At 47.8% G+C, this 12,705-nt stretch overlaps 5 protein-coding genes across 5 annotated transcripts; 3 read left to right on the forward strand and 2 right to left on the reverse strand.

The window, feature by feature from the left end:
- Nucleotides 1-1,073: 1,073 nt before the first annotated feature.
- On the forward strand, nucleotides 1,074-4,947 carry N7484_003583 (uncharacterized protein; the record flags this gene model as incomplete). The annotated part of the gene is made up of 8 exons (XM_057114003.1): nucleotides 1,074-2,175; nucleotides 2,311-2,327; nucleotides 2,976-3,046; nucleotides 3,101-3,248; nucleotides 3,296-3,331; nucleotides 3,392-4,438; nucleotides 4,492-4,765; nucleotides 4,829-4,947. The coding sequence occupies 8 exons, from the start codon at nucleotides 1,074-1,076 to the stop codon at nucleotides 4,945-4,947; spliced, it is 2,814 nt and encodes a 937-aa protein (XP_056974143.1).
- A 614-nt stretch (nucleotides 4,948-5,561) lies between these two features.
- N7484_003584 (uncharacterized protein) lies at nucleotides 5,562-6,265 on the reverse strand (the record flags this gene model as incomplete). The annotated part of the gene is made up of 2 exons (XM_057114004.1): nucleotides 5,562-6,016; nucleotides 6,118-6,265. The coding sequence occupies 2 exons, from the start codon at nucleotides 6,263-6,265 to the stop codon at nucleotides 5,562-5,564; spliced, it is 603 nt and encodes a 200-aa protein (XP_056974144.1).
- Nucleotides 6,266-6,965: 700 nt separating this feature from the next.
- On the forward strand, nucleotides 6,966-7,307 carry N7484_003585 (uncharacterized protein; the record flags this gene model as incomplete). Its single annotated transcript, XM_057114005.1, has 2 exons — nucleotides 6,966-7,103; nucleotides 7,161-7,307. 2 exons carry the CDS (start codon nucleotides 6,966-6,968, stop codon nucleotides 7,305-7,307), a joined length of 285 nt encoding a protein of 94 aa, XP_056974145.1.
- A 284-nt stretch (nucleotides 7,308-7,591) lies between these two features.
- Nucleotides 7,592-9,351, forward strand: N7484_003586 (spermidine synthase; the record flags this gene model as incomplete). The annotated part of the gene is made up of 3 exons (XM_057114006.1): nucleotides 7,592-8,532; nucleotides 8,581-8,881; nucleotides 8,947-9,351. 3 exons carry the CDS (start codon nucleotides 7,592-7,594, stop codon nucleotides 9,349-9,351), a joined length of 1,647 nt encoding a protein of 548 aa, XP_056974146.1.
- Nucleotides 9,352-10,461: 1,110 nt separating this feature from the next.
- Nucleotides 10,462-12,379, reverse strand: N7484_003587 (dynein family protein; the record flags this gene model as incomplete). Its single annotated transcript, XM_057114007.1, has 6 exons — nucleotides 10,462-10,605; nucleotides 10,670-11,283; nucleotides 11,337-11,430; nucleotides 11,498-11,880; nucleotides 11,945-12,109; nucleotides 12,208-12,379. 6 exons carry the CDS (start codon nucleotides 12,377-12,379, stop codon nucleotides 10,462-10,464), a joined length of 1,572 nt encoding a protein of 523 aa, XP_056974147.1.
- Nucleotides 12,380-12,705: the final 326 nt, after the last annotated feature.

The raw sequence follows: 12,705 nt of genomic DNA on the forward strand, positions 1-12,705 counted from the left end.
GGTGACGAACGCCTTTGATGCATGCACCTAATTGACACTCTTAAGCCTTGGGTACACGAAGCATTTCTTTCCCACTATCCGTACCTGTTTAATTCTCGCGTGCAATCTTGGAATCTGGACTAATAGCGCGGTGTTAGTTGTCCAGAGCCCGGAGATACAGTGGGTCTTTGACTTCTAAGGTTTTCGTATGGATCCGACCTTCCAAAATTAGCGTGCTATAGTTACTCCCTCCGGCATTTGAGGGCTATATGCTAGTTTCCAGTCTAGTAGCCGGGGACATACTCGAAACATTTGAAGGCTCAGCGTATTTATAAGTATGTACTACATAACTACAAATATTTGAAGGGAAATCATTCAGGCAGCTCGCAAAATTCAAATCTACGACATAAATATCTATATCATGATCATGCATGTATCCCCTGATCAAACTCATATGAACATGCAACGGCTCCGATCATGGACACGCATTTGCCAACCTTGTACCTCAGAAAGATGGATTCGACCTTGAATATTATCTTCCTTTAACCCTACTATACCTAAGCCAAAACTATCGGGAGTTGCGGAATAAATAATTCCGAAGGGCATACTTTGGCATTGTTCCTTCGCCCGCTAATGTCCTTTTGCTTGGTTACAGCAATGCGAATTTTCGTAACGAAATTTTAGTTGAAGGCTCGATTACTTCGCAAACTCGGTCACTGTAATGTGATAAAGAGCTTTGTTGAAGCAGAAAAGGGTCAAATACAAAGATTTGATAAAGCACATTGTCCTTCAAGTCTATTTTTAGTTTTCAAGTATAGCCACATTGTACTTCGAAATTTCGAAACTCGACAAAAAGAACACAAAAGACTTGTTAAGTCATGTTATTACCTGAAAAGACTGTTTGAAGAATAAATATTGGCGACAATCGTCATTGTTATATTTTTTGATGGAATCACAGCAGTCGGAGACTCGAACATAAAAGCTCGGCATTTCCACAGCAATTTCCATCCACATCAACAATCATCACAGCGCCTAACAAAGCGATTATACTACAATCCTCTTGTATCCTACGAATCATCACCATCCTTGAAAAAATGAGTTCAAAGCAGCGTTCGTCCACCGCGGAAGAGAAAGCCATGGAAAAAATCGCAGCCCTGTACTGGGATCTGAACTGTCTCTTTGTGTTTCGACAAATCAATACTGGGGGTGAACCCTCTCCCGAGGACAATGCTAACTATGACAGTATGAAGCAGGCTACGACATTGTTCATCAATGTCGTCATGAGGGAAGTTTCTGCAACACACCATGATGGTGCACCGCCCACTCGATGTGTAAGTTTCATCAACGAGCTAGGATGGAAGCTGTTTGGTATTTGTGCACAATCAGAATGCTTCCAGGTAGCCTCCATGAAAATAGGTGCAGCAGATTGGCTCCAATTCCAGAAACTGATTTCTGACAACAGTCGCAGTATAGAAATCTTCGCTCGGTCTCGCAAGGTGGCATGGCGAGGGCCTCTCTTGACATACACGCAGTACAATCTACCGGGCCTTGAGAACGCTTTGTCTTCTGAGATCAATATCGCTGGGGAACACCCCCACCACATTGTACGAGAACTTGATGACCACCTCAAGCGACCAATCTGCAATGGGAGGGCCCAAGTGAATATGAGTTCGTCTAGCTGGAACCCTGACAAATTCCCCAAGTTTCCACGCGACAACCCGGCCCTTCGCAAGCCAGAGAACGGTGTTTGCTTGATATGCCGATCTCGTGAGCACTGTGAGTGCCGACTCACATCTATGGCAGGTGACTTGGTAGAACTGGTTGAGTTTAGTGGCCGAGGTACGGGAGTTCGAGCGCTTGCTAACTTCAAGTGCCATGATATCTTAGGTGAATATGTCGGTGTTATAGCTCCTTTGAACTCTGGGCTGGTAGACCCGATTTACAAGATGACTACTTGTGCTTTTGACCCAGCCACTGGAAAACCGGAAGATGTTTGTGACATCTTTCCGAGGAAACACGGTAACTGGACACGCTTTCTGAACCATTCCTGCAGTCCAGCAGCCCATTTTATCTGGGGATTGGTGGGCGACAAGGTGATCACGACCATCCGAGCAGCACGGGATATCTCTATCTTCGAGGAGATCACCGTCGACTATGGTGAGAATTACTGGAAAGACTCGCCATACTATTGTCTCTGTGGGTCTGCATCCTGCATCAGGCCCCCTCCAGCTGGGCACAGTTGATACCTATTGGCTCGGTTTGAGTTCTTTGCTTATTTGTGATTTCGTGTTCACCAATTGTGAGATCTAGCTAAACTTCTGCCAAATCTAGTCTTTGTTGAGATATTGGTATACCCGGGGCTTCATAGTATGCTGTTCTTAGCATGAAACCAATCATCATTCAATATGGTGATAGAGTTACTTGAAGTTCAATGAAAATACATCCTAAGTATTGTATAGGAAGTTCTGCAAGAACCTCGGGCCCGCGCAACCCCGCAGCTAGCCGTCATTGGTGCGGGGAAGCCTGGGGGACCGTTACAACTTCGTAGACATCTCCGGCACAACTGAGATCCCATGCACCCCTTTTTGGTTTAAACCTCTGTGTGACCTCGGATGAAGATACATGGAGCTTTGTAAAAGAGACTTTGTAAAAGGGCAGTGAAAGTTGACTCTGAGATGATATCTTGAGCAATAAGTCTGTCCCTTTTTCCACTACCCACCCAGCTTTAACATATTTGCATAACCTGAAATATTCAACAATCCCGTTCCACTTTATTGAGCTGATTGAGCAGGCGATCGGTCAATATGCGCATTCGAAGTCAAGCTCTGAGTCTCCGCCTTGGAAGGAGACTCGGAGGTGCCCCCTTGTTCAGTCGAGGACTGCTAACTCAAAGCTATGCCCGGGGTCCATCGCAAGTGAGTCCAGTCGTCTGGCTTTATTTGTCTTTCTCTAATTGACGGGATTTGAATAATGGCTAATATTGCGATATTATGTAGCCACCTTTGATCGAGTCGACAGTAGGAGATCACTTCGCAAAAGTCGTGGCAGAGCATGGAGACCGGACAGCGTAAGAGGTTTCTGGGCATAATGAAAGCTAAATTTGGATACTAAACTCTAGCAGTGTGATCTCAAAGCATCAGAATGATCGTGTCACCTATGCATCCCTCGATACTCGAAGCAATTCCCTTGCTCGGGGACTCGAGTCGGTGGGGATTAACAAGGGAGATCGGGTTGGCGTGATGCTCGGAAACTCCATGGAATATGCAGTGGTACGTCGGACTACCTTGAGCTTTGCAATTAATACTCATTGTTTCAGATAACATATGCGTTATTCAAACTTGGAGCCATCCTGGTAAGTCTCATTCATTTCCGAGGTCAAGTCCCAAGGCAGTGTCTAACATTCTGTGACAAGGTCCCATTGAATCCCTCGTTCAATGCCATGCAAATCGCTGCAGCATTGGGGCACCTGGAGTCCAGCCACCTTATAATCAACACAGAATCCAACCTTCCCCGCAAAGACCCTCGCAGCAATATTCCACTACTCCAACATCTTGTGGGGGACCTCTGCAGCTCAAAGCTGAGCTCGAGTCTAGTCCCCACTCTGAAACAGATCATCCTCCTCGACAACTCTGCCGGTCGCGTCGATGTATCTTCGTACAAGAGCTTAACCCCATTTTCATCTATCGTATCCGAATTATCAGCGGACGGGCGACCCTTGGCAGAGCAAAACCTTAACCCGAATGACATCGTCAACATCCAATTCACATCTGGGACAACAGCCATGCCCAAAGCAGCATGCCTCACCCACCGATCCATTCTCAATAATGGTTCCCAGGTCGGCGACCGCATGCTCCTTACCCCCGAGGACATCGTCTGCTGTCCACCTCCACTCTTTCACTGTTTCGGATGCACACTAGGGTACATGGCGACAGCAACCCACGGCTCAGCCATCGTATTCCCAACAGAATCATTTAACGCCCGTGCAGTACTCAAAGCAGTGCAGGAAGAAAAATGCACAGCGCTCTACGGTGTTCCAACCATGTTCCTAGAGGAACTCGGTCTCATTGAATCCGGGGAGGTCTCGAGCGATGGCTTCCAGTATCTACGAACGGGCATTGCAGCTGGAAGTAGTATTCCTTCAGAGCTGATGAAGAAATTGCACCGAGTACTCAATCTGACGGAGCTAACCATTTGTTATGGAATGACCGAGACCAGTCCTGTCTCCGCAATGACCCACACAGATGACCCTATTGATAAGCGCTTGAATACCGTTGGTCGACTTATGCCACATGTCGAGGCAAAAGTCGTAAATCCGGCGAACAGGAAAGAGATTCTTCCTATTGAGGCGCGGGGCGAATTAGCTGTTAGTGGGTATCTTTTGATGAAAGGATATTGGGGAGATCCCGAGCGAACGGCAAAGGAGATGTTTGCGGATGATGACGGCAAACTTTGGATGCATGTAAGTTTGCTAAGCAGCATACGGCTTGGGCTGAGGCTGACCATTGTTCTAAGACTGGTGATGAAGCATCAATGTCACCAGACGGATACGTCACTATTACTGGCCGCATTAAGGACTTGATCATCCGTGGTGGCGAGAATATCCATCCATTGGAGATAGAGAATTGCCTTCTAGCACACCCGGGTGTCAGCGAAGTGTCCATCGTTGGTGTGCCAGACGAACGATATGGTGAGGTGGTTGCCGCGTTTGTGGTTGCTCGACAGCCGGGTTCCCTTACTCCAGAGGATATTCAGCAATGGGTGCGAGGGAAATTGAGTAGTCATCTTGGTCAGTCCATGAAGAAAGCTAACCAACGACTAATTTCTACTGATACTAACATAACCTTTATAGTTCCAAAATATGTATTTTTCCTCAAGGCATCGGACGCTTCCGCCAAAACAGCAAGTGGGAAAGTCCAGAAGTTTAAGCTTAAAGAACAAGCGATCAAGCTTTTGGCCGATGGAGCATAAGTTTTATTGGGTGCTTGAGTAAATCCAGCCTTCCAACTTATACACAGATGGAGAGAGCTTGGGGTACTGGTTAGAATAAATATCCTAGTAGCCGACCAACTTTCGGGTAAATATATTTATTAGCTTTGCATGGCCCTTGATATGAATATTGAAGGTAGATGTAGGATCTATCTAGCTAAGGTTTGTCAACCCTATATGGGTTAAGGCAACAAATCTTTTGGCTGGCAGTGAACACGTATGGTATGTTCCCTTAATAATTTGACATGAACCAATTGCTGAAACCGAGATGATATTCTCGGCTAGTGCTCCAGTGTACCAGAACGGAGCGGCTGAGGGCATTGTTCTTTGAGAGGTATCTTGACTACCAAGTGATGTACTGCTCGTAGTTGCCACCAAGTTCTCATCGATGGAGAAACAGAAACGGGTGCCGCGCTGTCACGAGATGAGTATCCGGCAGGGGCTACCGTGAATTCCCACCGCCGTCAACATATTGGCGACCTGGAGGAGAGGAGCGAAGCATCACAAGAGCTTGAGGATGACATCCGGCAGGGTAGGAGCCTCGCATATCCCCCCGTTCAAAAGTTGAAAGTCGAAAATTATGATACTCAGTTGGCTTAGAAATCCTGAATGCCAGTCTCACCCTGAAGCTGCGCCTCCGCATTCTCGCCTTGAGAATCATCAACCACCCACTTCGGCTCCTCATCCTCAAAGTATTCATCTTGCAGCTCAGACAAATCATCATACTCCTCATTCTCATCGACAGTTACATAATCAAAGTCCTCATCATCACCTCTGATGAAGCGCAAGCCCATCTCCCACTGCCACTGTTTCTCACCCTCCTCCTTGCTAGCAGGGATGTCGTCCCGGTCCTCAGCTAGAATCTCGCCATGAGGTCCGCGGGTGTAGCTCATCATCGCACGGGGATCAGGATGCGCCAGCGCATCCATCTTCGCCTCGGAGCGCAGCAGATCCGCCTGCAGGACACCAGAGAATCCTTTCTCGCGCCCCTGCGCTTCCCGTTCTTGTGGTGTCTGAAATCGGCGAATAAGACGATCGTACAGTAACGGATCTAGAAGAGCGAATCCATCTCAGTTAGCTTGTCATAGATTGCATCGCTGCAGTGGTCCTCGAAGCCACTGGCTGTTCGCAGCTAGGAAAGAGCAGGCGGACCGGCTAGCTCGAGCTCCGCCGAGTAGTATTCTGGATGCATGTCCAGGTACCGCTTTCGACGGTTCTTGATTTGGATCGAGCGATGTTTCGCGTCAGTAGATGCATCCTCGGTTGGCTCAAATCCTGAATCCATGGGGAAATGGGGCATTTTGGCCGTTCCAGCTGTTGTTTGGGGTTAGAATGAGGTCGCGGGAAGTGGGCGGCGAAAGTTGTAGCGGCTCCTTACATATGGTTGGTGGTCCTATTTAGGCCTAGCGCCCGAAAATAACCCGAACTATAATTAAGAAGCGACAAATGAACACCTTCAATTCATTCAACTTATTAGCGTGGTTTACCTTAATTTTGTACAGAAGACCTTATGACGATGGATTGACTTGGAAAAAAGCGGTTAGCTCACTTATCATTACGTGTTCAATTCACTTATAAGAAGCGTAAACAAGTAGGAGCTTAGCGAGTACGATTCTCATCCCTCTCCCTCTAAACGATGCTTGTCACGAAATGTACAAATGTCACATATTTGGTGCAAAGGCTAGACTAGACCTGCAGACTACTTCAGGGAACCATTCATTGAGACACAGTGTTAGTCGGACACCACAGTGGCAATGTTATACGTAGATACTAGTACATCGAATGTAGAGTTACGCACGCACTTATTTGCAGGCTATCCTGGAATGTGAAGGTGATTTATTATCCTTGAAAGAGTGGTTGTCCCTTACATCGGTATTTTTATCATCTTTATCCCAGCTTGAATCAGTATATCGGGACAGTCAAGGACTCTGATTTGCATGACACTACATGTGGTTAGTCTATGAAGCCTACTTTGATCCTCATCTTTCTCAATAATCTCTATGTTGTCCTTGCCCTCTTTCCCTCTCTACCATAACAAATACCTCGGGTTTCCTCTATCTAAGACCGCCATTGCCAGTCGGGCCTCGTTCCATAACCATCCTGAATCACCTAACGGCGTTCTTCAAGACTTGAACTCGGTGAGGCATTTTCAGTCAGCTCTATTAACACCCATGAAAAATTACTAATGAAGGTAGCCAGTGAATACATCACCGACCAACTTCTTTGGGGATGCGCTAATCATTTTCATTGTTCGGAAGGCTACCGATCCACCACAAGGCCAAGAGATCATCAGCGTTACCCGCGAGTTGACTCACCTCACGGATCCTAAACCCAATGCCTAACTTTTCATTCAATGTCTCAGGTATCCTTCCTGACGATATTTTCCAGTAATTCTGGTTGGAAAATGAGATTGCTGCCATTGAACGAAAATTCGAAGCATATGTAAATTTGACAGAAAGGGTGTGCGGTGTGGGTAGGCAGAATGGGTGATGTCAATATTTCGCTTTGAACGGTTTCAAGTCTGTTTTTGTCTTGTATTTCGGGTTTCACGGAATGGACCGCTGACTGATATTCCCTTAGTACATCTGGACCAATTTCCACGTGCCAACAGCATCAGCAAAGCATCATGTCAGTCGCGCAGTTTGTTCGGCAGATCGATGCCTATAGGCTCGGTACCGGAGTGGCATTACTGTTCCTTGCTGCCTTTTACTCCCCTGTCATGGGCCTGGTGCTATCCCCTGTCTTTGGTTCTCATCCCGTCCATATCTTCCACAGTTATGCTGTGGCTGTTTTCGGTGCAGCCGGATGGTTCCTAAAAGACCAGATACAGAGACGTCTTGGCCGGCTCGCTGCTTATCTGCTTCCTGTCCTGGCATTCTGGACCCCCACGCTGCAGTACTTTGTGATGCAGCAGAGCTCCAAGCTGGGAAATCCGGCCGGTCCCATGATCACTGAGCTGTTTGGCTACTTGCCCCTGGTGCTGTTGACTGTGGCCATCGCCGGCAAGCAGGTCCAGGCTGCTTTAAATCTTGAGTCGTATGGAGAGGTTGCGGCAGAGCATATTCCTCTCTTGGGAACGTATCTCATCTACTCCGTTGGTGAGCACATTGGCCGGGCAATCCTGGCCCGTGCCATTGGCTTTACCTTCCTCTTCTCCCGGGCCGGTATGCAGTTTGTCATTGCTATCCTCTACGCCGTGATTGTTCCTCGATCCAAGCTGCTGCTTTTGGCTCTTCCATCTTTGATCTTTACCATCATGTTCGATGTTCACTTTGGTGGTATCAGTGCTGTCAACTCTGCCCTTCAGCATGAAGGATACACTCTGTTGGCACGACAGGAATCCTACACGGGATATCTCTCGGTCCTTGAAAACCAGGATGAAGGTTTCCGTGTGATGCGTTGTGATCACAGTCTTCTCGGTGGTCAGTGGACAAAGTCTATTGCTGGATACCACCCCCAGGTGGAGGATCCAATCTATGCAGTCTTCGCTATGCTTGAGGCCGTTCGGCTAGTCGAACCCGATAACGGTGTTCCCCGTGTTGATGCTGACAGCAAAGCATTGGTGATGTAAGTTCCCCAGCCACGCTTTAATTACCGATGGCTAACCAATAATAGTGGTCTTGGAATTGGTACCACTCCGTCAGCTTTGATGAAGCACGGAATTGATACTACCATTGTTGAAATCGATCCCGTTGTGCACAAGTTCGCTACCGAATATTTCAATCTGGCCCCCAACCATGTCGCAGCCATCGAGGATGCCACCACGTTCGTCAAGAAAGCACAGAAGGCCTCCAAGCAATATGATTATATTGTCCACGATGTCTTCACCGGCGGTGCCGAACCAGCTGAACTTTTCACCTGGGAGTTCTTGAAGGATCTGGCCGCACTGCTCAAGGATGATGGTGTCATTGCTATTGTACGTCACTTGATTCCCATTACCGTCTCCTCACACCTTGACTTTTCTAACTTGACCAATTCTAGAACTACGCCAGCGACATCACCATCTACCCCACGGGCCTAGTTGTCCGCACAATCAAAGCTGTCTTCCCATCTTGCCGCATCTTCCGCGAATCAGAGGCGAACCAAGATGACGCGACCTCTGACTTCACTAACATGGTTCTCTTCTGTAAGAAGAGCAAGGACTCGCAGGTGCGGTTCCGTGAGCCAACCTCGGCTGATTTCCTGGGCAGCAAGTCGCGGGAAAGCTATCTCCTCCCGAGACATGAGATTGATTTCTCTTTGTTCGACACTGTTCCCACAAGCGGCAGACGGTTCCTTGTAAACAAGGAGGTTAACAGACTGTACAAGTTCCAGGACCGAGCTGCGCTGGAGCACTGGGAGATTATGAGGAAGGTGATTCCTGCTGCTGTATGGGAGAACTGGTAAACTTTAGGGCTCTGAAGCCTTTAGCCAAAGCCAAAAACTTTGTGCTTGGATGTACTATTGCTACATACTTTCTGGTACATCCTGTGTATTTAGAAAAATATTTTTCCCACTTTATTTATACAAATATATCATCATCAATCCACTGAAGCCATATGAGGTCTATCACCCCAGATGAAGTATGAGGGGAAAGATGGAGGGATGGGGGTTTCAGTAGTCTGCAGATCTAGCAAGGTTGGCCTACGCACCAAAATGTATAGTTTGTGGGAGATTATTATTTCGACGCCATTGTAGCCATGTTCAGCAAATCTTGATTAAGATATTCACACAAAATGATGCCCGCCTTTTCGGGTGTGTGTTCAAGAACACTATATAGGCCTTACTCAATTAAAGTCAATATACAATCCAATGCTTCAATCAGCCCTTAGCCTCTGGTCAAGCTCTTACTTTACCATGCTCCTCTTAAGCCACGGCTCAGTATATTAAACAAGACACCAGCGGGGTGTTTTATACCTCATGCATGAAGCACCGATGAGGAGGTTGCAAATGCCTTGTAGGAGCAAGTTGACCTGTGAGTTTCTGATATTTGTAGCCCATAGGCAGGGCTTAAGTAATCCTTTTATCTCTTTCTTGCCTTCGAGGCGTTATCATCTACGTATTTTCCGGCATTCGATGTCTACTTGTTAATTATCGAAGATGTTCCTCCCGTACGTAGAATACCGATCATAGTGTGATCGACTAGTAGGGATGCAAGAACACAGTAGGTACACGAGTGAGTGTACAAGAACCTAATAGATATGGGCATAGGAACCTAGTGAGTGCATCGTAAGCAAGAGTATTGGTGTATCATTATTGAGTAGATTCAACGGAAAATTAACACGATTTCATATTGGTATCATTATCTAACACCCCGCAGAAAGCCATTGGAATCTCAGGAAAAGAAAACTATGAACAGGCCTTTCCAAGACCCGGATCCTCTGCTTATATCGAAAAAATTGTGCCATCACCAAGGCCGACGCGCCTAACCCACTCCACCGCATAAACACACACATAATATGTACGCCTGGAGAACTAGAATACAACCCAGGAAATATTCGAGACGAAGGGAGAGATCTACTGGGATGGGCTGCCACGAGGACTGCTGCCAGGTTTCTTGACGAGGCCGGCGAAGAAGTTCGCCAGGGCTTGGTTATGGGCCTTCTCGTCGCCTGGGTTTGGAACGCTCTCTTTCCGTTGCGCGCGACTGGCTTCGCGATCCTGTGATTAGATTAGTACGGCGTTGTGCGTTTTGATGGGAATGAGGTAGTTATTGACGACTTACCCGCAGCTTCTTCAGCATATCATCCGCGTCCACCTGGATGCCACCCATGTTAAATTGGACCGGGCCGATGTGCTCATTGACTCGGCCCTGGTCATCCATTGGTGACATCTCCAGTGTCGGTGCTGGCTCATTCGCACGGTCCTTCTCATCCTTGGCCTTGAGTTGTTCGAGCATGTCAAGCTGTTGTGTAAGGAATCCTTGCATATCAGATGTCTCGACTTCGATCTTAGTCCCATTGTTTGAGGCGCTCGGATGGGCGATTGTTGTGTCACGCTTGGGATCTTTGATGGTCTGCTCGAACACTGTAACTGCACTTGTACCGTCCTCTTCCTCGTTTTCTTGGTGCGCATCGGTATGCTGGCCTAGAGGCTCAGGAGGATCTTGGATCTCAATTGACCATGCAGTTGAGGCTCCCTCCATGTCGAAACCTTCGCGGATAATCCTAATCTTGCCCCACGAGTCCCAGTTGGCGGGGACGAGAATCTTGTCGCGGTCGATCACATTATGTTTTAATGACTGTCGTTTCAAGAGTGAGTGTATACCCAAGGATGAGTGGATCAGGCTTTGCAAAGAATTCGCATGGAAAGGTGTTGTGTAAATGAGGGACGCCCCATCTGTCTAGGATTAGATTCATTGGAAAATAATTGGAGTTTTTGGAGGTCCTCACGCTTCAACAAGATGGTTCTCAGGAATTGGAGGATGAAATCAAATTGTTCTTCGTGCCAGCCATGATCCTTCTCCAGTTTCTCGATATTATTCGCCTGAATAGATGGATTTCGGTTAGCAAATATCCTGGAATATCAAAAACCCAATACCTGGTCCACATACACCTTGGCAAACCACACACATTGGGATTCCCAGCCCTTCATCCCATTCACCAGGTCCCAATGGTATTGTGACTGGGCCTCCGGAATTCGGCAAGTTTCCTGTGGCTCCCGCGCTGGCATCCATTCCTCTTTTACGATCGCGCCACTCCGTCATGGTCTCCTCCATCACAATCTTTGTTTCGTCATCGAGGGAAACTAGGACAGAGCGGAGCAGGCGAACCCATTCTCTTAGTCGCCGGATCCATGTCCACGGATCCGACCAGTCCATCAGAATGACGACCAATGTTTCCGGCACAGATTGAGGGGTCAGGAGAGGTTTGAGAAGCGGTGCAAATGAGGGACAGGGTTCGGATAGGAGGTAAGCTGAGACGCGCGCCAGCGTATCTTAACAGATGTCAGCTCCTTCAAGCCCGGAATTCCAATTAGGCTCCATTATCGGAGCACATACCTTCTTGATCAGCGTCGAGGACATCTCGATATGTATATCCAAGTGCGAACTGATTGGCGATAGGCGGCGTCTTCCCCTTCCGCTTTCCATTCACCAAGTTCGGGTCGGCCGACGTGTCTGCTGAGAAAGTCTCCAGAAATTCTATCTGGCTTTCAGGTGTTCCTCCTTTACATGTTATAGTCAGCTTCCATGGTCGAATCTCGCGGGGCCAGAGCTTTAAACAATCCTCCACCCAAGACCGCAGGCCACGTAGAACAACGTACCGAGAATTAACAAGTTTTTTTCGGGTAGGCGCTTCCCATTGGCGACGCTATCGAGTAGCGAGGACCAAATGTTTTTCTTCGAGCCATCCTTGCTGGTTGGCCGACTATTGGTGCCGGGTGCCTTGGACCCACGATTTGGACTTGAGGACATCCTCTGGTCTAGTCCCACCATGCCTCACAGAAATACCATTCCAACCAGTGGAAAGTAGTGTACGTAAGTGTAGCGGGGCGCGTACAAAAAGAGTCGGAGTCGGGGGCGGAGGGAAGGTCGAAGCAGAACGCGGTCAGGGGAATATGGAAGTGGGGATGGGACCGATATTGACTCTAGGCCACGGGAGACGATTGCCGCGTTTACGGGAAGTATTTCAGATAATAACTGAAGACCAAAACGAGATCATCGAAACAAAGACGTCACCGTGGATGGGGAAAGGGAGTGCGTGAGTAAACAATTGGCGATTTTACGGTTCCGCAGATGCTCCGTGTGGAACCCTTTTCTTC

The sequence above is a fragment of the Penicillium longicatenatum genome (assembly GCF_028827895.1).
Source record: "Penicillium longicatenatum strain IBT 33135 chromosome Unknown contig_2_segment0_segment0, whole genome shotgun sequence".
In the NCBI taxonomy this organism is placed as follows: Eukaryota; Fungi; Ascomycota; class Eurotiomycetes; order Eurotiales; family Aspergillaceae; genus Penicillium; species Penicillium longicatenatum.